The sequence below is a fragment of the Diceros bicornis genome, chromosome 35 (genome assembly GCF_020826845.1).
Source record: "Diceros bicornis minor isolate mBicDic1 chromosome 35, mDicBic1.mat.cur, whole genome shotgun sequence".
In the NCBI taxonomy this organism is placed as follows: domain Eukaryota; kingdom Metazoa; phylum Chordata; class Mammalia; order Perissodactyla; family Rhinocerotidae; genus Diceros; species Diceros bicornis.
In genome coordinates this window covers 3,085,326-3,108,486 of record NC_080774.1, presented here as the reverse complement: position 1 = coordinate 3,108,486, position 23,161 = coordinate 3,085,326, and the positions used below count along the sequence as shown (strand labels likewise).

Sequence of the window (23,161 nt, the reverse complement as noted above, 5' to 3'; positions counted from 1 at the left end):
TGGATTAACTGAGCATTTTTCCAAAAAACAACACATTTCTGTAGGTCTCTTTTTAAAATCATTTGAGTGGTAACATATCATACATGTTGTTATTCAAGTTTCCTACCCCTCTCAACATTACATTTTCAATCAATCTAGTGTTGATATATATCAATAACCAGATCTAGGCCATCCCTCGTAATTGCTGCAAAGATTCTATTATATGAATGCATCATTTTTTTAAATCAATTCACCTCTTGATGGACATTTAGGTTATTTTTAACTTTGAGCCATTTTAAAAAATGCACAATGAACTCTCTTGTACACATCTCTCCATGTCCATGGCTTAGTTTTTATCTAGAGCAAATGTATCCAGAACTGGAATTTCAGGATCATATGCATACACATTTTAAATTTCATTAGCCAGATACTGACACATATCTCACCAAGGTGGACAAACCATTTTACAATTCCTCCAGCAGGGTATAAGGGTTCTCTGTTCTTCTTCATCCTCAGAAAAATTATTCACATGTATTTTTTTTGGCCAACATGATTAGGAGAAATGATGTCTAGTAGTATTGGAAACAATACCTTGGTCTGTTGTATCCATAATGCAGAAGTTATTAAAACAAACTTGAATGGAAACACTTCTGACAGAGTCAGAAGGGGACTCTGTTCATCGTCACAAGAGGAAACTCTGTTCATACTTGATACAGCCTCCACAAATGAGTAACGTAATTCATCTCGTACTTTGGGAAATTTTCATTTAGACTCTGGAAATAAAATATAACCTTTCCTGATCTAGGAGCACTCAGGTATGCATGCTGCACACACTCTGTAGTCATTTTAACAATCTAAATACAATTAATAGATGGTTTTCTTGGAATGGTGGTCTTGATTATTTCGAAGAGTGTCTGTTCACATGTAGGATTACATTTGATTCTCACAATAGCCCAGTGAAGGCTGACTTTATTATGCCAGTATAAGACGATTTTTTACTTCTTACTACCTCTCCGGTGAAATGCAGGATGGCCAGCATAAAAATGAGAAATAAAGATTAGATTTCCTGAATCTTACACTCACATTCTTTCTACCCTTCGTGAAGGAATTCTCATTCAGAGGGTAGTATGTATGACTATTATAATTCACAAGAGTCAACGATGAGGCTATTGAAAGCATTTAAGGCATCAAAAAATCAAACTTGCTATGGGAAAGACATATCATTTTATAAGGTTATACTGTTGTCTCAGGTTTTGTTGTTGTTGATAAACTCAGGTTCTGAATGTCAGAAGAGCTGAATCGTCTCACCCAAGACAGACCTGGAAAATATCTCTAATCAAATTATTACGTTAGTTAAAAACAAAAACAAAAACCTCAAGATCTTTGTTTTCCATCACTTGCTGTGTCATGTTGACACAGTCAAGCAGCAGTAAAGTGCAACCACTAAGACTTTGCTTTCTAAAGCAAGACTGAGCATTTTTAAACAATCTATAATATCTCCGTTACAAGCAATTTTTGCCTGAAACAAAGAGAAGCCAGGTCATTTTGGCTTCAAGTTTGGGCAACCCAGCAGACAGACAAAGCATCTGAAAATAGTATTACAGTCAGCACTTACAAGGGCAAACACCCAGGACTCTACAAAACCACGAATTCCACAGTCGCAGTGCGTTACAACTTTATTTTTTTCCTCTTTTCCATATCTTACCTTTTCCTAATTCAAAAACAATCCACGTTCACTATGCGAATTTTCAGAAATATATACTGAGCAAATGGGGGGAAAATACGAATCACAAGTAACATCACTGTCTGGGGACAAGCTCTGTCAATTTCCTGATTGATATCTTCTCAATTTTTCCTGCCTCATAATTATGTAGAAACAAAATTGGTATGATCTTGTAAGCTCTTCTGTCATCTACTGATTTTTATAACAGATTTATTAAGATATAATTCGGATGCCATAAAAGTCACCATCTTAACATTTACAATTCAGTGTTTTTTAGTTTATTCACAGAGTTGAAACAACCATCACCACTATCTAATTTTAGAATGTTTTCATTACTTCCAAAAGAAATCCCATATCCATTAACAGTCACTCTCCATTCTCCCCTCCCCGGGCAACCCCTAATCTACTTTCTGTATCTAAGAATTTGCCTATTCTGGACATATTGTATAAATGGAATCATACGACCTGTGGTCTTTTATGTCTGGTTTAGTTTACATGGTAAATGTTTTCAAGGCTCATCCATGTTGTAGCACGTATCAGCACTTCTCTCCTTTTAATTGCTGAATAATATTCCACTGCATGGATAGACGCATTTGTCTGTCCATTCACCCTGTGGCTGTTATGACTAACGCTGCTGGAACACTTGTGTGCATGGTTTTTTTGTGGACGTTTGCTGTCCGTCCTCTGGGGTAGTAGCCAGCAGTTCTGGACCTCACGGTAACAGCCATCTCCACCTGTTCCTGTGGTCATTCTTCTTTTTTATACTCTGTTTGACTGGCTTTCAGTGATTTCTCTTTCTTATTTTTACTTCTTTCTTATTCTCACTTCTGAAGTTTCTCTCTCTCCTAAAATTCTCACTCAACTGTACTGATTTTACTTCCACTGCAGAGGATCTGTGTTTTTCACCTTCCGATCATCTTTCTTATCTCAGACGGCTTCTTCTCCTGCTGGCTTGATCTATCTTTTATGATCCAATGCTTATTTTGAATCTGAGAACATAGATCAGTGTTTAAAATCATCTCTATTTCACGCAGAAAATTTTGTCTTTGTCTCTGATTTTTAATGGTTTTCCCCAAATTCTTTCTTATGGTGATATTGTCATATGTCTGTGTGTTTTCTGCCTGTTGGGCTAGCCTGCTCCCAGAGGTACGCTCCTCACTCAGTGACTCTGCCTATGACGGTCACCTGTCCAGAGAGGGAATCTCACTGGCTTTGACATGCTCATGCGCACCCATGCCACAACTGACTGTCTATATTAGGAGATAGTCCTGATTTTTTATGCCTGGGTCTTCTACAGTCACATTCCCGGTCCTTTTCGTTTTTATGCGTATTTGAGATTGGCGATCTTTGCGTTTTCCTTCAACCCAGTCCTGTCTGTACTTTAACAAACACTTCTCTGACTTTCTAACATATGCATGATAACTTTTTCAGTTATTGCTAATGTGGGTCTTCCCATTCCTGTTATATTTCACTGGAAATTTCCATGGGAACCTGGTAGACTCAAGGATATAGTAAGGTACTATACTCTTTCTATCATCCTATTGGAAATCCCACAACATTTATTCTTTATGAATTGCTGACATAGAGGTTGCCCAGCCCATCCAGTCTGCTCTTCTGCCTATGGAGCAGAAAACTGATTCTGACCTGGGCACACTGCTGCCTTTAATAAATGATATTTCCCATTTCCTGTTGACATCTGGCATGGTCACCTGATTAAGTCCTGACCAATGACAGGCAAGAGAGAATTGGGGGTTGGCATGAGTTTCCAGGAAAGCTGCTTAGAGGGAGTTGATCCAGTTGAGAAAACCGTTTCCTGTCACTTTTTTTGGCCTACGATGCAGATGTGATGACTGGCACTCCAGCATCCATCTTAATCTATGAGGACAAAAGCCATCCATTAGCATGGTGTTGAAGACAGATAGGTGGCTAGGACCCTGATGGTACTGGGGAGTTGCCATACTAGCCCTTGCCTGCCTACATCAGGGCTTCTTTTATGTGAGACAGAAATAAACTTCTATCTTGCTTAAGTCACTCTTATGTGCATTAAAAATTTAAAAAATCAAACCTAATTCTAACAAATATAGTATGAGATGTATTTATGATGCCAGCATTTTCTAACTTTGAACATATATTCAGAATTTTAATCATATATACCTATATTTGAAATATCACTTTTTATTCATGGCACTTCATGTCATTACTTAAACTATATTTGTTTTAAAATGAAACATATTACCATTTCAGTATTATATGAAATAAACAGACAATAATAATGAAAAAGGATTAAATTCTAGCTATGGGCTCTTGCCTGTCTACGATCTATTAGCAAGGGACAGAGGCTTTAAAGACATAATAGACCCTAAAGCGATGAACTTCTCTTCAATCAGAAGTCTTGCTGGAGAATTGAAAAGCATGTAAGTTTCCATAATTCAAGTTTATTTAGTCCCATTTCTACATACCACCAAAAATCATTTAAAAAGCAACTGTGGTAAACATTGGAAAACACTCGTGAATGCAGAGAAGAGCAAAGAAATAAAAAATACATGGCTTTTGTTACACACTTATCTAAGTTTTCATAGTGCTATAGTGAGCAAGATTCTGAAAACACAAAATGGAATTTGATGGACAGAGCAAAACTAGTTATTATGCTTCTGTTCCATAATATTTCCTGGCAATGATCAGTCAAAACAGATCTGATAGCTGTGATAACATTCATATGTTAATACTGGGATGATAGGGTTTTCAGCAACCTAATTTCTTCAAAAAAGGAGGGACTTATTTCAACTTAGATAAGAGATCTTCAGACATTCCTGTTGAGAAGTGCCTCCTTAATCCATAAAATCACACCTGTCACAGAGGCTTAACTTCATTAACGCAACATCGTGATCCATGGTGAATTATTAGCAACACAGAAGCCATGACTCTCAAGCTAATTAAGACTGCCTCTTTTGCATTCCAATGATCTGACTTTTAAGAATAACTGAAAAACATTCAAACAGAGTAGGAAGAATTTATAAATCAAAACAGCTTCTGAAGCAAAACTTACTAACATGAAAACATCCACTCCATAATCCGTTTTCCAACTATCCTTAAGAGAAAGAGAAATAGATCTCCTCCCAGTTCACTCGCTATCCCAAATAGGAGGACATGATTTTTCTTTATTTAATGCCATAAAGACAGATGTAAAATGAAAGATTTTGAAGTGAGGATAAAAGTTGAACATATTACTGAGAATATATCACATTCAAAAAATGTCTGTTTTAATGGCATACATTTTATTAAATGGTAATGCATGCACACAGTTAAAAAAAATCACAGTCCAAATGGTTCACGGTAAAAAGGAATTTACATCCAGCCTTCTCCCCCAACCTTCCCAGCTTCCCCCAGGAGAAATCCCAGTTGGCAGTCTTTCTGCTCAGAAAAGCACCCATCTCCAGTTTTCCCCAAATGGGGCTTCAATATATATGCTGCTATGCATCTTACCTACTTGAGCAGGTGTACTGGAGACCATTCAATATGTGTCTTTATAGATTTGCATCATAACATATATAGTCACAGAGATACAATCGAATTCCAGAACTTCATTAAACAAATATTTACGGAGAGCCCTGTGTGTACCAGACGCTCCTGCAGGAGCTGGAAACACAGCTGCGAACAAGACAGACACAAAAGCTCCCATCTTGCAGCTTCCTCACTGAGCAAAGCCTCCCTGGCTTTAGTGTAAGCACTGGGGATTGCAAACAAATGAAATAAACCTCTGCATCAACACATATGTGTATATCTAAGACACATAAAAATGTACATGCTTATGCATGCACATACTGAAACACATATATCACATATATATATGTTCTCTATACATACACTATATCTCCTATATATAATATATAGCATATTACATACACAGACACATAATAATATATACTTATATAATATACTATATACACACAAACATAGATAATATACTCTGTATAGATATACATATACAACATATTACAGACACACACAAGTGGGTGCGCGTGTATGCTCTTTTCCATCATCTGGACCCATTGGAGGGAACAGACACAGACATCAGAATCTACAAAGGCATAAGGAATATTCTCTACAGGGAATGCATGACGATACAGGGACTTTTGAAGGGATAGTTTGATATTCCATTCAGGGCACTTGTTTCTTAAAGAAGATACTGATACAAAAGAAAGAAAAAAAGGGCAAGTCACACATTTGTACATTGTGACATGCTCTGGAGATGCTGAGTTTCTGTTCCATTTAAAAAACTGTTAAAACTCCTTGGAAGGGCCTGCATGATTTGATCCATAAAAAGGCAGCTTACACCTCAATGGGGAGGAGCCCCCCTTGGAAATTTTCCTTACTTCTCCCTGGTGCCCAAGATGAACTGAACTAACTCTTAGCCAGAATTTCAAAAGGAAAAAACAAAAAGGTTCAAATCCCTTTGCATTTCATAGAAGACACTACAGCCACCACTACTAAGAATAATCCATGGAGTAGACGGCAAGAAAGAGAACAAGACCAACCAAACCTGCATAGGTTGAGATCCTTTCCCCCAAATTCCTCCTCCTCTTCTGTAAGGAATAAAATATCTGCCTATCTATCCACGCATCCATCCATCCTTCCTAATTTTTGCTGACTTCACAACACAAAACAAATCTTCCATGGAGGCGGCACCTTATTGCCGAATCATGACAGACGTATTTGGACGTGTGCCTATCTGTAGTGTGCAGACTATTACTATATAAACATTTAGGGAAGAATTCAAATACAAGTTTCTTCTTTTTCCTCTCATTTGCTCTACAAGCAAATCTTAAGGAAAAAAAATCTTGAGTCACCAGTCACAAGGAAAGACACAAATCAGAGCTTGAGAATTGATAACGCAAACCCTGGAGCACCAATGTCGAGCCGACAAGCACAGAAGGAATTTCAAATCAAACCATCCCCAAACTGGTGCCAATCGCTCCTTGGAAATGAACTAAAAAAACTGCAATAGCCATCAGCTGCGACTCACGACCTCCGTATTAGAATAAATAGGGGAAAATAAACAGATTTTCTAAACATCGAGCTAAAAAGTTTAAAAACCTGACTCCAGAAATAATGTGTTACATACCTGGGATTTGTCCATTTGCTATTGTTTCAATTTTCAGTACCATACTGAGCAAAAAGTAACCAACCTAAAAGTGGCAAAAGTATGTGACCAGATTAAGAAGTCTCCCGAGTCACAAGTGAAGTTTCGGGAAACAAGAATAAAATAAGAACCATTGAGTTTCCAACTCTCTCTGCCCAGCTGTGAATGGACCGGGTCTAAATTGGTGGGTATCAGAGACTGAGTCAGATTTTAATATGTCTCCAGAGTCGTTCACGATGCCCTGTAATTCCACAGAAGACAGTTCACTGTACCATCAGAAAACGGCTGCACACAAATACAATCGACACGTTATATTTAAATCCACACAGTAAATGTGGAATGCACCCCTGTGTGCCAAGAGATGCACGCACTCTGGTTTTTAACACTTGCAAAATGAGCCATTTTATCAGAGATGCCCAGACTTTCGGTTCACCTAATAATATGAATTAGAAAGAGGCCATGCGGAAGTGTAACATCATCTTTTAGATAAATTCCATCTGCATGGAGTGGTCCTTGCAGGTGACTCCGAGCTGTGCTGGGATTTTAAGTAGGTCCACTGTGAATAATAGCTCACCTTTCCCAAATGAAGGATTCCATCCATCTTACCTTGAAGCACTAATAATACAGACGAGGCATGCCAAATGCAAACTGCAGTGAAAACAGTTGTTAGCACAACTGGGGAAAATGAAGCCACTGTCGCAGCTAATGTGAATATACTGAAGGCTAGTGGGACTCACCTGTTTTCCGAGCCAGTAGATTTCTTCTGACAAAGGATGACAGCTGGTGCATACTTCCCAGTATAATCTGTGCTCTCCCTGACATCCCAAATGGAAGGGCTGCTGGCTCTCACCCCAACGATGTTCACGCCTTTCTTCACCTTGGCCCTGTGGGAGACAACGAGTGCATAGCTGAGACCACGCTGGGGAATCCTGGGTTCCTGCTGGTTCTGGGAACACCGTGAACTTAATTGCACATTGTTGCCTGGCAGGTGGAAGCTCATGTTTAATAGGTCACATTTTTGCAATTGGCTTCTGAAATCCATCTGTCCTAATTTTCCCCCAGTTATTCCCACCTTTAACAGAAGAGCTAGTAACAACAGTACGTTGACGGTAGGCAAGAGTCAGATACACAAAGAAAGAGTAATATTGTGTTAGTGGATGGCTTTAATTAAAAAAAAAAAAAACTACCTGAAAACCCCTAGACAGTTAAAACTAAATAGAAAAAGGAAATGAATTTAAACTGCAAAAGTAAAATTGATAATAACAAGACACATTCATTGAATGTCTCCTTTATGCCAGGCATTGATGGGCACTTCACCTGTATTACCTAATTTCCCAAGCAAAGTTCCAAGTTCAAAATGGGGAGGCAGCCGCTCAGACAGGTTAGGGAATAACGATGGCCCATAGGAAACAGGGGTGCCGAGACATGAACAGATCCGCCCACTTCTGTTTTTGCCCTTCCCACTACACAATCATCATTGTTATCCTCACCATCACCATGACCGTCATCTTCAGCATCATCAGTACCTACACTTATGAATTACTTACCATAACCCAAGCACTCTTCTAAGTTCATTATAGTTTTATCTCCTTTAATTCTCACCAATGCCCTACGAGGTCGGTACCAATTTAATTTTCACTGAGCTGCTGAGAAACCTGTGGACCACGCAGCTCATGAGCAGGTGACTGGGATATGAAATGGCTTCTACCCACAAGGCAGGTCGAACCATGCACAGTGCTTTCCTCGGCTCCACATTAAACTTTCTGATGGTGAAGCCACTTCTTTTGATCCCACTCACATCCTCTGTCACTCAACAGTGGTCAGTACGTGTCACGAGATCTAACATCTACTGAGACTTTAGACAAAGACAAATTTACTGGAGCAGGTGCGCCCTCCACCACAGACTCTGTTTATTATTTCTATCCTCCTTCATTTATTCCTTCCTTCATTCATCCCTGGAAAGGGATAGATGATATGGCCACAGGCTTTTCTCCAAGCTATCAGTGACTTTGTTCCCTACTGAGAAGCTGGACAAGTGAGAAAGGACACAGGGCAGAGCTGGTTTCCTTGTACGTCCTTATGTTTCTCTAAGAAATTTCAAGTGAAAAACGTATATGGAATGGAGAGTATACAGTAAAAGGACAATGCAATAATTGCAGACAGTTCGATGTATGAACTGCCTATATGCTTGAAAAAGTCATATTTTCTCTTCTTGGTCCCTTCAGCAAAATATGAAGAGTTTTGAAGCAAGAATACCAAATGGGGTGGTTTGACGGGTGACAGGGTAGAAGACAATGCCAGAGGGCAGCCTCTGACATGCCCGTTCCAGATTCGTGATTACTGTACCTGTATGAACACAGAGGCGAGGCAGTGGATCCCGAGTCCCCACCTAAAATCCTCACTCTTAGGATCTGGGGAGACGAGCAAGAGGGGAGGGGACAATAATCAGGACTGGGGCTTGGAGAGAAAAGGAGGGCTCTGCCCCTAACATAAGAATACCATTTCCCATAGAAACAGCTTTAAAAGACATCATGCAGAAGCAGCTCACACAGCAGGTCTGCGGCGGCCGCCCCTAGAAAGCCCCGCGTGCACGGCTGGCCACCAGCGGCATCTGGGAACTGGGATTTCGAGGGTTCTCTCCATTCCCTGATAAGAGGGGCTCACTGTGCCTAATTGGTTGTACAAACGATGTAGTTTATGCTGGACCCCTGCTTTCTATCTGGCCGCCTGGAATTAGGGCGTATACCCAGCAGAGGGTGCCAAGGTGACCAGCCCCCCGTAAAAACCCTGGGCTCCTAGGCTCAGGGGAGCTTCCCAGGTACCCAACATTTCACAACTCATTGCTGAAGGAATTAAGCGCATCCTATGTGACTCCCCCGGGAGTGGACTTTTGCAAGCTTGCGCCGGTTTCCTCCAGACGCCATCCCCTGCGCCTCTCCCTTTGCTGAATTCGCTTTGTACACCTCTGCAGTAACAACTCTTAGCCATGATTAGGACTATATGCTGAGTTCTGTGAGTCTTTTCAGCAAGTCATCAAACCCAGGAGTGGTCCTGGGGACCCCTACACACGCAGTGATTTGACTAGTCTACAAAGGGAAGAGGAATCATTTCCCTTGTGTGGCCCTCAGTGCTAAAGCTAGCCTTTTTAGCAGGTGAGCATCATACAGCAGTGTTTCTATAGGAAAACAAATAAAATGTTTTGTGTTGCAAATAACCATTGTGCAAGCCAAGGTTTTGAAGGTGGTCACTTACAAATTGGGAATCGCATGCATAGGCCAGAAAGCTGTCTGACCTTCTAGATACTCAGGTGAAACACACAGGCAAATAAACTATGATTCTGGCCTTGCAGGAACTCAATTAAATTGTGGGCAACCAAGATGTGGTGGTGAAAAAAAGTTCAATTCACTGTGGACAGCTATGATTATATCAACATGAATTCCAAGGGCTGTCCCAATTACTGTGCACTGGAATTTTAGTGAACCAAATTTGCTTTAAATAAATAGGTCATCAACCTGGATTTGGCAATCTTTTTTATTATACTGGAGACATCAGTATATAGGCTTTTTCTGATATAGAATGGGCTCATATTTTTCTTAAATTTTATTCATAAGTAGGTCATTTGGAATTCAGATAATGTTTCTCTAATGAATCATTTTTAACTTCTCAGGAAAGAAGACGATTGCTTATTTAACCCACGAAGCACCCATATCTGTTGCTAATAATTTTATTACAGCTACATGAAGCTACAATTGATAGCATTATTTCAAAGGGAAAATTCTTTCGGAAATTTAGTGCAGGATACTAGGAAGTTATCTTTCATAGACACAGACTATTTCCATAAGAGAAGACACATTTCTACAGCATAATTCAGACGTTCTGAATTGGAGAAGAAATCCTTGCTCAAGAGATATCACTGAATAGTGTGTGTATATCAAGTATGAACGTATGCAAGAAATTGAGTGGTTATTCCTTAGAGACGTATCTATAGTATTTATTGAACACAGTTTGCATTGAGTTAATAATTCTGAAACGCTAATCTCAGAGCTGTAAGTGGCAGCGTTTTAGAGCCATTAGGATAATTCTTAGAACACGTGCAGTTTGGCTCCACTGGGTCTGAACCAAATGCTAATTACTTTCTTTGTTTATGACAACTGAGTTACTTACATTCATTAATGGAAGTTTTATAACTGATTTGTAGTTCAATAAATACAGGTTACACTGACAGCTTCATTACACAGAGATAAACATAGCACTTGATTTCCAAAGACATTTTGCCATAAATTTATACTTAATACTATATCTACTATAGCAATAGCGGGGAAAGCCATAATCTCCCCCTCATCGTATGCACATGCCCTGTGGATTGGTGTGAATAAAACCTGCTTGGGGTAAGGGTGTATCGTGTTTTTAAAACATAACATAGCTATGGTGTATGTATATGTATATAGACACACACACACGTATATACACACACAAATACACACATATATATACACACATGCATATATACATACGTAAACACAGAAACATATATACGCACACACATGTACACATACATATAAATGTGTGTGTGCGTGCACACGTGTGTTCCAAGTACAGTATCCAGTAACATAACTGAAACAGCTAGTAACCTGAGCTCAGAATTGCCGTGCGCATTTGCTGTTTTTGCTCTCCCACATCCAATCTCTCATATTCTGGGTAACAGAAGGATGCAACACACTGACAAGTGTTGTAGATTTGGTTAATGTCATCGTCCCGATTAACTGGTGGAAACCTGTATTCCCCCACTGGTTCAAAGTCCAACAAAAATCTCTTTGGGTCAAAGCAAAACTTTTTTGAATTTCTCATGTCTCATTTATTTGTTCTCCTTAACTGTGGGAAAGAATAAAATATGCTCTCATATGCAGTAGCTATACATCATATTTTGCAATCACTCATTGCTTCTAATTTCTCATTGACCAGGAACAATTTATAACAGCACCAGTTCCCACCAAGCCCACACATTACATAGCATACAACATTTCATTTATTTCAAGAACTAATTTCAGCCCCGTCCTTATGTCTTGGCCCTGCCCCAGCCAACAATTACATTAATGTGTTTGTTTATGATGTTATTAGCAGTTCTTTGTGAATCACATCCCGCTTTTTGCTCCATGAGGCACTGGGCTCTCTTTCAGTGTCTGGAATATACTTGCTAAGTCCCTCCCGTGGCTTTGGGACTGTCCCCATAGACGCAGGTAAAGACCAAGAGCGCTACAGAAGAGCTGATCCTAGTTAGGTAATAACTTAAATTAACAAGTTCCAAATATTTTTTTAACATGTACTCATACCAGTAAATTATTTTATAGTACTCAGCCTTAATATAGGCATATTCATTTATCAATTTATACTAGGACTATTGAAATAATAATATGTGTGCTATAAAACATACACAAAATATAAATAAAAAATGATGAGATTGCAAATAACCATGTTGAGAAGTCCTATTGTTTCCTCATCCCAGAGAAACATTTTGCACACCCCTTGGGGTGCACACCCCACTCGAAGGGGATTGCTCTAATCCACCGGAAGCTTTAATTCCCAAGTGTAGGATGAAGACACACAATGAGCAGAAGTCACGTTATCATGAAGCAGGTAAATGGATATTAACAAGATGCTTAAAGGCTCCTGCCACCTCTTTGTGTTCAGTCTTTATGAGGATGAGGGAATCTGGTTTCACGCTGCCATTTTTTTGGTTAAGTTAAATATAGAATGAAGCCCAGTCACCTCCAGGCAAACCATTTTGATGTCCTGCTATCAGGTGGGCATTGCAAGTGCCAGAGGGACATAGTCCCTGCTGTCAAAGGACAACCACCTTTGGGAGACAAAGGAGCAGAAGATCAGACACGGAGAGGAGCTTGCTCACCTAGGGAAGGGGAGTCTCCAGGACCCCCAGTGGGAGGAGCCAAGAGTGGAGGAACAGCGGGGGCCTGGCCTCTGTAGGCCAGACCCTCTGCTGTGTGAGAGGGAGGTGAACAGTCCTCAGTAAACGGTTGATTAATTGACCACTACCAGGGCCTAGAGTGGAGCTCGAGTCATTAATTAGAAAGCACACACTGAATGGGGTTGACAACTCAAACCGTGAGCACAGGCCTCATCCACAGGGCAGCTGCCAGGCCTCCCCGTGCCGGCCACCATGCAGGCCTGGTGCTGCCAAATCTTCACCATAGTGAAGAGAGGCCAGAAATCCTCACTTTCATGTGAAATTCCAAAATTTTACAACACTGTCCAGGCCAAACAGACCATCTGAGGGTTGGAAGCAGCCTGACGTGATCAGTTTGTGACATCTATTGGCTGGAACGCAGTAGGTTAAATCTATCCCGAAGGAGTGAATGAATCAATGAGTGATGTGAAAACGTCGTGTTACCTCTGGGGTGTAATCGAGGTATCAAGCATCAAAACGCACTTATACCCACATTCTCCCCTCCACATATACCCTTGAATAATAATAGCTCTATTGTGTTTTGTCTTGATTAAGTGGATGGAATGTGCTCATCGTAGAAAAACAGTGAGTAAGCCACAAAGGTATAAGGAAGAAAGTAAAAATGACCTGAACTCTCATCACGCTGAACCTAAACCATCAATATTTTAGTCATCATCCCTCTATGTACTTCTTTATTCACACCCCATCTGTATTTTTATATAAATAGGATCATGCCCAGGACTGCCATACAGCCATACAAAACGTGCATTGACCAACCCCAGGAAGCATGATTCACACAGATTATAATGTGAATGGGGCCTCCTAGAGTTGAGCAGTGCAAAACCTGCACAACTGTATGCAGCAGCCCTGATGACATTCAACACGCTGCTTTATTCACAGACCATCCTGGTCTCTCTTCCCCATCAGCTCCAGGGACAAATACAATAGTTTAAAGCAGGAACTGGGTTGGCCACCTACCAGCTCAGGGGAGCCCAAGGAGGAGAAAAGCCAAAGCAACAGAGCACTGCATCTTGACTCAAACAGACAGCAACAGGTGCTGTCAGCTGCCCAGCCAGGCCAGCTGTTTGCTTTGAGGACCTTCTGTGACTCCTGGGGGCGAGATGGGGCAGCATTTTTCATTCCATTACACCTGGCCTGTGGGCTTTCTTTGCCAGCTCAGACAGATGTTCAATGCCTTTTAAAAAGTGATCTTAGTGCTAAACGCTTCCTGCACACAATCTCAAGTTTTTCCCAGCACCTGGTTTTCCTTCTGACTCTCAGTTCGTGGGAAGGGCCCCGAAGGCCAGTCTTTCCTCTGAGCACGAGGTCGCAACAGACAAGGGATCAGCAGAAAAAGGACAGAAGGGACTGCACACCAGACGGGAACCGCGCCAGGGGGATGAATACGGATACCGCTGTCAGAGATTTGGAGGGAGTGGCCCCGGCCCTCCTCTCAGCAAAAAGGCTTTGGATATAAACCACTGAAGCAGGAAATAAATATAATGAATAATATTTGGTGAGTAAACCAAACCTGTTACTTTGTTTATTCATTCAACAAATACTTTCTGAGTCCCACCTGTTTTCCAGGCACTACGCACAGCACCGAAACGCAAGCAAGAACAAAACATGCATGTTTCCTATGGACGTAGAACTAAATCTTAGTGGGAGAGATAGAAGACACATGCGCACACATTTATTATGTTGATAAATTCTACAAAGAAAAAGAAAGCAACGCAAAGGGATAGAGCGCCCAGTGTAGGGGGACTATCTTAGACAGACTTAATTTATTTTATTACCTGCCAAGTGGTAAAGCCAGCAATTAAACCACATGTGCAGGCAGAAGGGAAATACATATACATACATGGATGCCTTCTATATTTGACTTGCTGTTTGCCTAGCATTGAGTAGGGAGGAAAGTCTCCTTGTTCCTACTGAAAATAGTCAGACCACCACTCAATGGTCAGGGAAGTGGTTTAAATATTCCACAGCTTATTATGCGAGACCAGTGTTCATGGATTCATGGGGATCATTACGACCCCACGAGAACCTGTAATTCTCATTTGGAAAAACAAAGCCTTGATATAGACAGCACCCCTCAACACAGCCTCCGTAAATGATGGCTGAGTTGGAGGGGGCGGCAAGAGAGGGCAGAAGATGCCGCACTGGCTCATCATCAGTTCCAGAAAGACAAGTCAAGTTATTGCCTCATTGACACTAAAGCAATAAATGACCACGCTCTCTGCACTGCCCATATGTCCATGATTAGACGGGACCACCTCATTCTCTATACACTAATGAATCTCCCATCGTGGAGTCACCCAATAAATCAACAGACATGCAAGAAAAAGTCCTATTCTTTGTGGAACATAATGAACTCTATAAGATACAGTACACCAAGTCCTTAACCTAGTGTCTGGTAGAAAATAAATTTTAGCCATTGTTATTACTATTTCCTTTGTTACATAGAAACCTTGACGCCTGATTATTTTCAATCAGTTTTCATCCTCTTTCCATCTCATCCGTATAATAATCACTAGACAAAGCCCTAGTCCTTCTAAAAAAATAGAACAAAACAAAACACAATCTCTGCACTCCAGTGGGAGACAGAAGACGCAGATTCGAAGTTCAAATCGGCTCTAGAAGTTCCAAATTTCGAGAGGGCCATAATCCCAGCCTAGCAAGCAGGATGAATATTTGCAAGAAAACCAAATCTGGAGTGGCTTTCCCAGTGACTCGTGTTTCAGAACGTTCGACTCCCTCCCCTGTTCCCCGGGCCCAGCAGTGCTCTGGGGGCCGGGCTGTATGTGGTTCCCAGGGTCTGGGATAAGATCTAATTTTATTGTCTGTTACAAGCCCCAACCTCTAATTTCACTTACAGCACATAATAGAACTGGATTGCTGTTTTCTCCAGCCTTCAAGGTTACCAGTGTTTTCGAGGGGTTATTTAAATCTATTTCTTTAATTAAGGAAAACATTCTAAATCAAAACCAGAATTATGGTAAGAAACTCACATTTCAGGGACGTCTTTTGGGAGGTTTTTAAATTTTAATTAACCTTTTTTTCATCGAAAAAATAAAACAAGCGTGTTGTAAATATTCAAACGTTACAAATACGGATACAAGAAGAGTTTCTCTCACTGCAGGTTTCTCTTCCCCAACTTGTCCCCAGTTTAGTGCACATTTTCTGGGAGATCAACATACTTAGACATGTAGATTTTTTAAAATACCAATGGCAACACACTGCACACACTTACACTTAAAAACATATCTTGTAGGTACATCCATAGCAGCGTTTAAAGATCCACTGAATTCTTGATTCACAGCTGCAGTCACACCCTGCTTAACGACGGGGACACATTCTGAGAAATGCGTGTTTAGGCGATTTTGTCATTGTGCAAACATCATAGAGTGTGCTTACACAAACCTAGATGGTATAGCCTGCTACACACCTAGGCTGTATGGTTCTACTCTTATGGGACCACCGTCATATATGTGGTCCATCGTTGACTGTAATCCATTGTGTGGGTGTATTTGAACAAAACCTAATTGACTGGTGGCGATCTGATGGACAAATAGGTGGGTCATCTTCCTAAAAATGGAGGTTGCCAGATGGCAGAGGATTGGTTAAAAAGACAGTGGGAAAATTAATCCTACCATCTTCTGTCCCTAAGCAAAGGGACACCTTGACTAACTAAGAAGGAAGTTATTTCCCTAGAAGTGCAGAAGAGGAAACATATTAATGTATTTCAAAAAATTATCACCTTTCTCATTTCACAAGTGAGAAAACTAAGATGTAAAAGAGGTTACAAAGACCAGATATTTCCTCAGGCCTCCTGCGTGGACTGTGGGACGTGTGAAAGAATAGAAGCACTTACTACACTGTGCTGTCACCTGCTGAGCGTGGCGGTTGGTAGCACTTTTCTTCCAGGCACATGTAGGATTTACTTCTCCACTGCTTTGAGGTTAGGTGTGGTCACGTGGCTTTGTTCAATAAAATGTGAGCTGAAGGGACATGAGTCACATTTGGCCGAGGCTTGAAGAGTTAAAGCTTGTTATAGTGTCTTTTCCCTCCAGCCCAGTGATTGTAAATGTTCCATCCATGTGGCGGCTGCTCCATCACCTGGGCCCAACAGAGTACAAACCAAAGCGAGGAAAGTGGCAGATATGTAATGAAAGAGAAATAAAACTTGGCTTCAAAAACTGAGGTCTTAGGGTTATTTGTTACTGCAGCATACCCTAGACTATACTACCTCTCAGAGAAATCCTTCTCTGACTCTTCTCCTAGTAGCAGATAAATTAAACGCTTGAGTAAGAATTTGTGGATGTTTACTGAGCCCTCATTACATAAGAAACAGACTGACCTGGTAGTTATTGGAGAGATTTACTCTTTGTGTAGAACAGAGATAATTTTCCAGATTCTACGGCACTGGGTAAAAAAGCAGAGGACATGTTCCATTTTTTTCATGAAACCAATTATTATTCCACTCTCACATGTTTTCTTATATTTTTATATTAAAAAAAATTCCTGATAGAGAAACTTGATGATTTTGTAGCCTTGGGAGCTGAACGTGGGGGCTCAATCTGTCTGTGTCACAGCTACAAAATGGGGTTTATTTAAGGAGAGGTGGTTCATTGTTCCTCCTCTCCGACTGCACCCGGCAAGTTGTTCTTTCTTGCTGTAACTCCTCAGACTCTTGACTGACACCAAAGACTAATTCTCAGCAGCCCACTTAGGAACCAGCCCCTCTGTTGACATCGCCTCACGGCACTTAACAGCCCACGTGCTGTAACGCTGTTATTTGTCAGCAGCCAGCTGTTCCGCTTTCTACAACACTTAACTAACGATTTCACAGCCATCACCAGACTGCCATAATGACACTGGCTGAAAGCTAAGTCCTAAAACTGGTTGTAAACTGCAAAGAATGCCAGGGCAGGTGAAGACAGACACTTTGATAAGTAAGAAGGGACAGCTTGCTCATTTTTCATTGATTGATTTAAATTTCCATTCAGCTTTCTTTCCTTCACCTCAGTCCAGTCAGTGTTCAGCAGATATGGCGGGTTGTATTTCCCAAAGATGACCACAACAGCATCCATCTCCTGTCCCACATGCTCCTCCGACAATGTGACTTTGTCTCTCCCCCATCAAGTAGGAAGGCTTGCACCTAAGCAGAAGCGATGCTATGACACTTATGAGCTAGGTCAGAAAAGGTGAATCCATTTCCATGGTCTTTGTGTGATGCTTGCATTTGGAGCTCTGAGCCACCACTCAGAACTCAGAGGCTTCCATACTGTGAGGAAGTTCCACCACCAAGTGGGGCCATGTGCAAGTGTTCTGGCTGACAACCCCAGCTGAGGTTCCAGGTGAAAGCCAACATCCACCATCACCCATGTTTGGAGTGAGCCTTTAGTGGAGTCCAGCCATCAGTGGTCTTGTCACCTCTTTCAAGCCTTCCTGGAGCACAGACATCTACCCCGGATATGCTCCATCCCGATTCCTGAACCACCAAATCCATAAACATAAGAAAATGGTTGTTGTCTAGAGCACTAAGTTTGGGGTGGTTTGTTATGTAGCAAGAGAAAGTGGAACAACAATGTTCTGACCCAAAACTGAGAAATCATTGCCTACTTGTTCTTGGTTTTCAATAGAGGCTCAATTCTCCTTGGGAAGGTCAGTCTCTCCCTCAGAAGTCAAAGATGGCAGCTTATGAGCTGAATTTAGCCTACAAACCTCCTGTCTGACAGAGGTTAATTTCATTGTGATAATTTGAACCAATATTTTAAGACATTTTCTTTAAAATCCTTATTTTTGGCTTATCTTAAAACGTAGTACAATAATACTTGATCTACATGCCTTAATAACACCAATCAGCTGAGGCTGCCACCTTTCAACAGTGCACGTTTTCTTCAGTTTTCCCTGGTCTTCAACATCCCCTAGTGCTTCTCCAAACACAAACATCTTTCTTATACCCAACCTAGACTTTTCACTCAATTTTATTACCTGCCTGTCCCTGAAGGCAGATGACTTTGGGACCCCTGCTTTTTTTGCCCTTAAAATTAACAAAGGGTCGGGGCTGGCCCCGTGGCTTAGCGGTTGAGTGTGCGCGCTCCGCTGCTGGTGGCCCGGGTTTGGATCCCGGGCGCGCACTGATGCGCCGCTTCTCCGGCCATGCTGAGGCTGTGTCCCACATACAGCAACTGGAGGGATGTGCAGCTATGACATACAACTATCTACTGGGGCTTTGGGGGGAAAAAAATAAATAAATAAAATCTTTAAAAAAAAAAATTAACAAAGGGTCCAATGTTGCTATTGTATCAGTAACTCCAGATTCTAATGGTTTAATTACAGTCCTGTGACTACAGAACACAGAGAACTCAACATCCTCTGATACTTTGTTTGGGGAGAAGGATATATACTGGTAAGAAGGAAGTAACACAGATAGGCAGAAATCAAAGTCCTCTTCTAACTGGAAAGTCCTTATACGTAGGTTAGTGAGGTTTCTCTCTTGCTCTAAATTCCTTCCCAAAAGATTGGAAAACAGTATGTCTGTTGAGTTATGAGAGTAAATGAATAAACTGTGTTCAGAAAGAAACATCACAAAGAAATGAGAAAGGTGAATCCATGTGTTATGTGGACAACTTCCAACAGAACTGTTTAAATGTACGTAGATTGGCAGTTGAAAGATTGAGTGTGCAACAGGAAAGTAACATTGTAACTGTGTTTTCTCCCATATTAAATTCTATCTATCCATCTATATATTTATCCATCTATCTTTCTATCCATCGTCTATCATCTATCTATCTATCTTCTATCTATTCATCTATGATCTATCTATCATCTGTCTACCTATCATATATCTAACACCTATCTATCATCTGTAGATAGATAGGTAGTCTATCTATCTCTAGATAGATAATCTCTAGTGATTAACTGTTTCCTTTTTATCTTCAGGTATGCTTTTAAAATCACCTTCTCTTTTCCAAATCAAAAATTCTGATACCTTGCCCATCTATTAGCACCTTCTCTTCACCATCATCCCTCACATAAAGACCTGGAAAATGTTACTATTTGTTGAATTTGATATTTCCCAGCAAGTAATTCTCCTTTATTGAGAAGAGAAATCTGGAGATCTGCTTTCAGGGGTAATCCAATCAACTCCTCTGGAGGATGCAGGCGATAAGGCTTACGGTGCATAAGGTGGTGAGACCTAGTCCAACTTCCTGAAATTTCTCAATGATGTGGACTCCAGCTAGATCAGACCCTCAAGTTCCAAGCCCACGTTTCTGATATATTGAAGGCCTGGCCTCCTTTGGTGCTTTCTCCCTACTCCTAATGGAATTCCAGTCACTTGAATAATTCTCTCCTCTAGCCCCACTGTGGCGTAAAACTTCCAGCCTTCCAGACAGTATATTCTCCCCAGCTATTTTATTGTCTCTCTCTGTCCTTCCAAGACACCAAATACCTGCCAACTCTCTTAGGCTGTCAGTAAAGACAGCAACAATATTAGGAGCTGCACCACATCACTAAACCCATCACGACGCCTTCTTTTCCAACTTACGCAGTCTTGTTTACTGGTGCTCAGTAGGCCAGTGGCACTGACACAGAGCTCGCTGCTTATCAGCTAGATTGAGCGCAGGAACGTCTATTTAATAGAACATATTTGAATTTGGGAACCTCCTAATGAAAAGGTAGTACCTTTCAAACAGCACACCTCCAGGCGGCATGGAGCTTGGGTCTACAGCCACAGAACCACCCTGGGATGACCTCTTGGCAAGATGGCAGCTTGAGCAGAGTTGGCTTGTCTACTAAGCTGAATAAGGGTCTGGACCTGTTAAGTATACACATATTCACAAAAGGCTAGGGAAAGAAGACATTTATTTCAAAGATTTCCATGTATAAAAAGACATTAGATAGTCATCAGAAGGAAAAAGATTTTTGTGGGACTTTTAAAACATATTTTGTAGTTCATATTTCGTTTATATTTCAAATTAATTAGCAGCAAAGCGTGGCTACAATGATCTGTCCGTGTCCGAGAATTTTAAGTTCTTAATGTGACTCTGCTAAACCACTTCCTATCCCCCATAGAATCTGAATAAAGTGAACAGAAAGTAAAAACAAAGACAATAAACTTGTTTGTGATACATATTTAAGTGAACAGATATTCTGACATTATAGTTCTGTTTATGCTTCTCTCTGTAGATAACAAAGATAAAAATATAGATATGTATAAGAAAGCTGGACATATATGTCAAAATTTGATAGTTAAACCTTGCATGATTGGGTTACAGGTAATTTACATATTCAGCTTTGTATTTTCTCCATCAGAACACCAGTTTTCGGTCGTAAATATGCATGATTACACACGAAGGCAAAGTTTAGAAGATACCTCATGGACTTTTACATTTCCTTTCTGCCTCCATTGCTTACACATCTGAGTTGCCTTCTTCAGCCTGGAAGAACATGCAGCACCGTGGACAGAATAGTCACTCTGTTTTCTGAGGTGTTCATCCTCGAATGGAAACATCCGCAGCAGTCCATCCCACTCATCACTTGTCCACGCACCAAAATGGGAGGAAAAGGTGCTCCTTCTGTCTCAGCCAATACTCCTGCCAACAACTGGCTACTTGGCCCCTGGATCAGCACTGGGTTGAAAGGTCCCTAAGATTCTGCTCTACCAGTCCACACTCAGCCCAAATCCCAACACGTGGCTCATTACAATGGGGGTTGTTCTCATGTCTTCCCCTGGTAATGGAGTGGAGCGGAGCTTTATCTGCCAAAGGTGCTTTAGTGAGAAGGAGAGGGTTGTCTTAGCAGTGGTTAAAAATTGCAGAAAGATCTCAAATGCTACTATAATACGTTGGCCTCCTTTTCAAGAATGAATAGAAATAATTTTCCAATTTTACTTGGACATATATTTGCATCTGATGGCCCAGTAAGCCATTTGCCTTGCTTGCATATATTCTGAAAATGTACTGTCCACAAAGGTAGCCCCTGGTCATGGGAATCTATTTAAATTTAAAATAGTTAAAATAAAATAAAATAAATTCAGTTCCTCAGTGGCGTAGCTACATTTCAAGAACTTAATAGCCACATGCAGATAGGGGCTACCATATTATATAGTAGAGGTATAGAACATTTTCATCATCACAGAAAAATTTATCAGATAGCAATGTTATAGAATAATTTTTACAAAATTATGCATCCCCAGGCACATTTTAAAGTTGACATTTAAAATTTTTCTCTCCTGAACTGCAAAGGTTGAAATTTTCAGTATATTGTAACTATTGACATTTCAAACTTAAACTGTTATATCATTCTTTTAAAAGTATTCACTGGAGTCTAAATACCATGGCGATTTGATACCCACCATTATTTGTTTTAAAAAAATATACAGACAACCTCTTCTTTACCAGACTTGAATTTTATATTTATTTTTTCTCTTTTAGCTTGCATATCCATTTTATTTCTTTCAAAGAATTTTATCCTAATGTATTCTATATTTTTTATGTCTGAAAGTCATTCATTGATCACTCTGTCTTCTCTGCAACAAAAATATGTATATAAAATCAAATTTATTTTTCCCTTTGTCTACATGTTTCTAAATGCGGTTTTTAAAATTCTATATTGAGATTCATTAGATTATATTCAGTACACACTTAAGCAAAAAAGATATAAATATATATTTATATATAATAATAAATAATAACTATATATATAACTTTTAAAAAACAATTATTCAATATAAAACAGTAAAAGATTATTAGAAATGCATTGAGTAATAAGAGAAATAGGGTAATATTGTCAGTATAGTCTATTTTAGCTGAAGTAAGAAACAAGCCTGACTCATACTGGCTTAAAATAACAGATGTATTTTTTGCTCATACTTGAGGGTCTATGTGGATAGGCAGGAATTCAGGCCGATGGAGCCCATATGGCGATGGTACCGTCACTACATGACACTTCAGAATCTCCCAACTCAAGGAAGAGAGCACATGAAATATCACCTTGTGTTTCATACGTGTTTCTCCATGGGAGTGTTGGTCAAAGCTTGTCACACGGCCCCAGCTTTCTCCATGGGACCAGGGAAATGTAATCCTCCTGCAGGGTCCCATCTGGACAGGAAATCTGAAGCAACTCTAGAATATTTCAAGTAGAAAGTATTCAGTTTGAGGATTAGAAAGCACTGGCAAGCTGGAAGTAAGAGTTGGGAAGGCTCTCCCAGCCCTCTCCACTGCCTGCCGCCCTCAAGTGCATGATTTCCAACACCAGCTCCCAGCTGCTGGGAAACTCAATCTCTGTGAAGCCACAGGGGAACAATGCCTTCTTTTCTGCTTTCCAAATCGTTACGCCTCTCCTTGGC

At 40.5% G+C, this 23,161-nt stretch overlaps 1 protein-coding gene across 1 annotated transcript in view; it reads right to left on the bottom strand.

The window, feature by feature from the left end:
- The window catches only part of TMEM132D (transmembrane protein 132D), a 604,918-nt gene that overhangs the window by 321,623 nt on the left and 260,134 nt on the right, over positions 1 to 23,161 (bottom strand). The window contains exon 3 of the mRNA XM_058531233.1: positions 7,580 to 7,726. Within this exon, the coding sequence (XP_058387216.1) occupies positions 7,580 to 7,726 (147 nt within the window). The remainder of the gene's footprint in view (positions 1 to 7,579; positions 7,727 to 23,161) is intronic.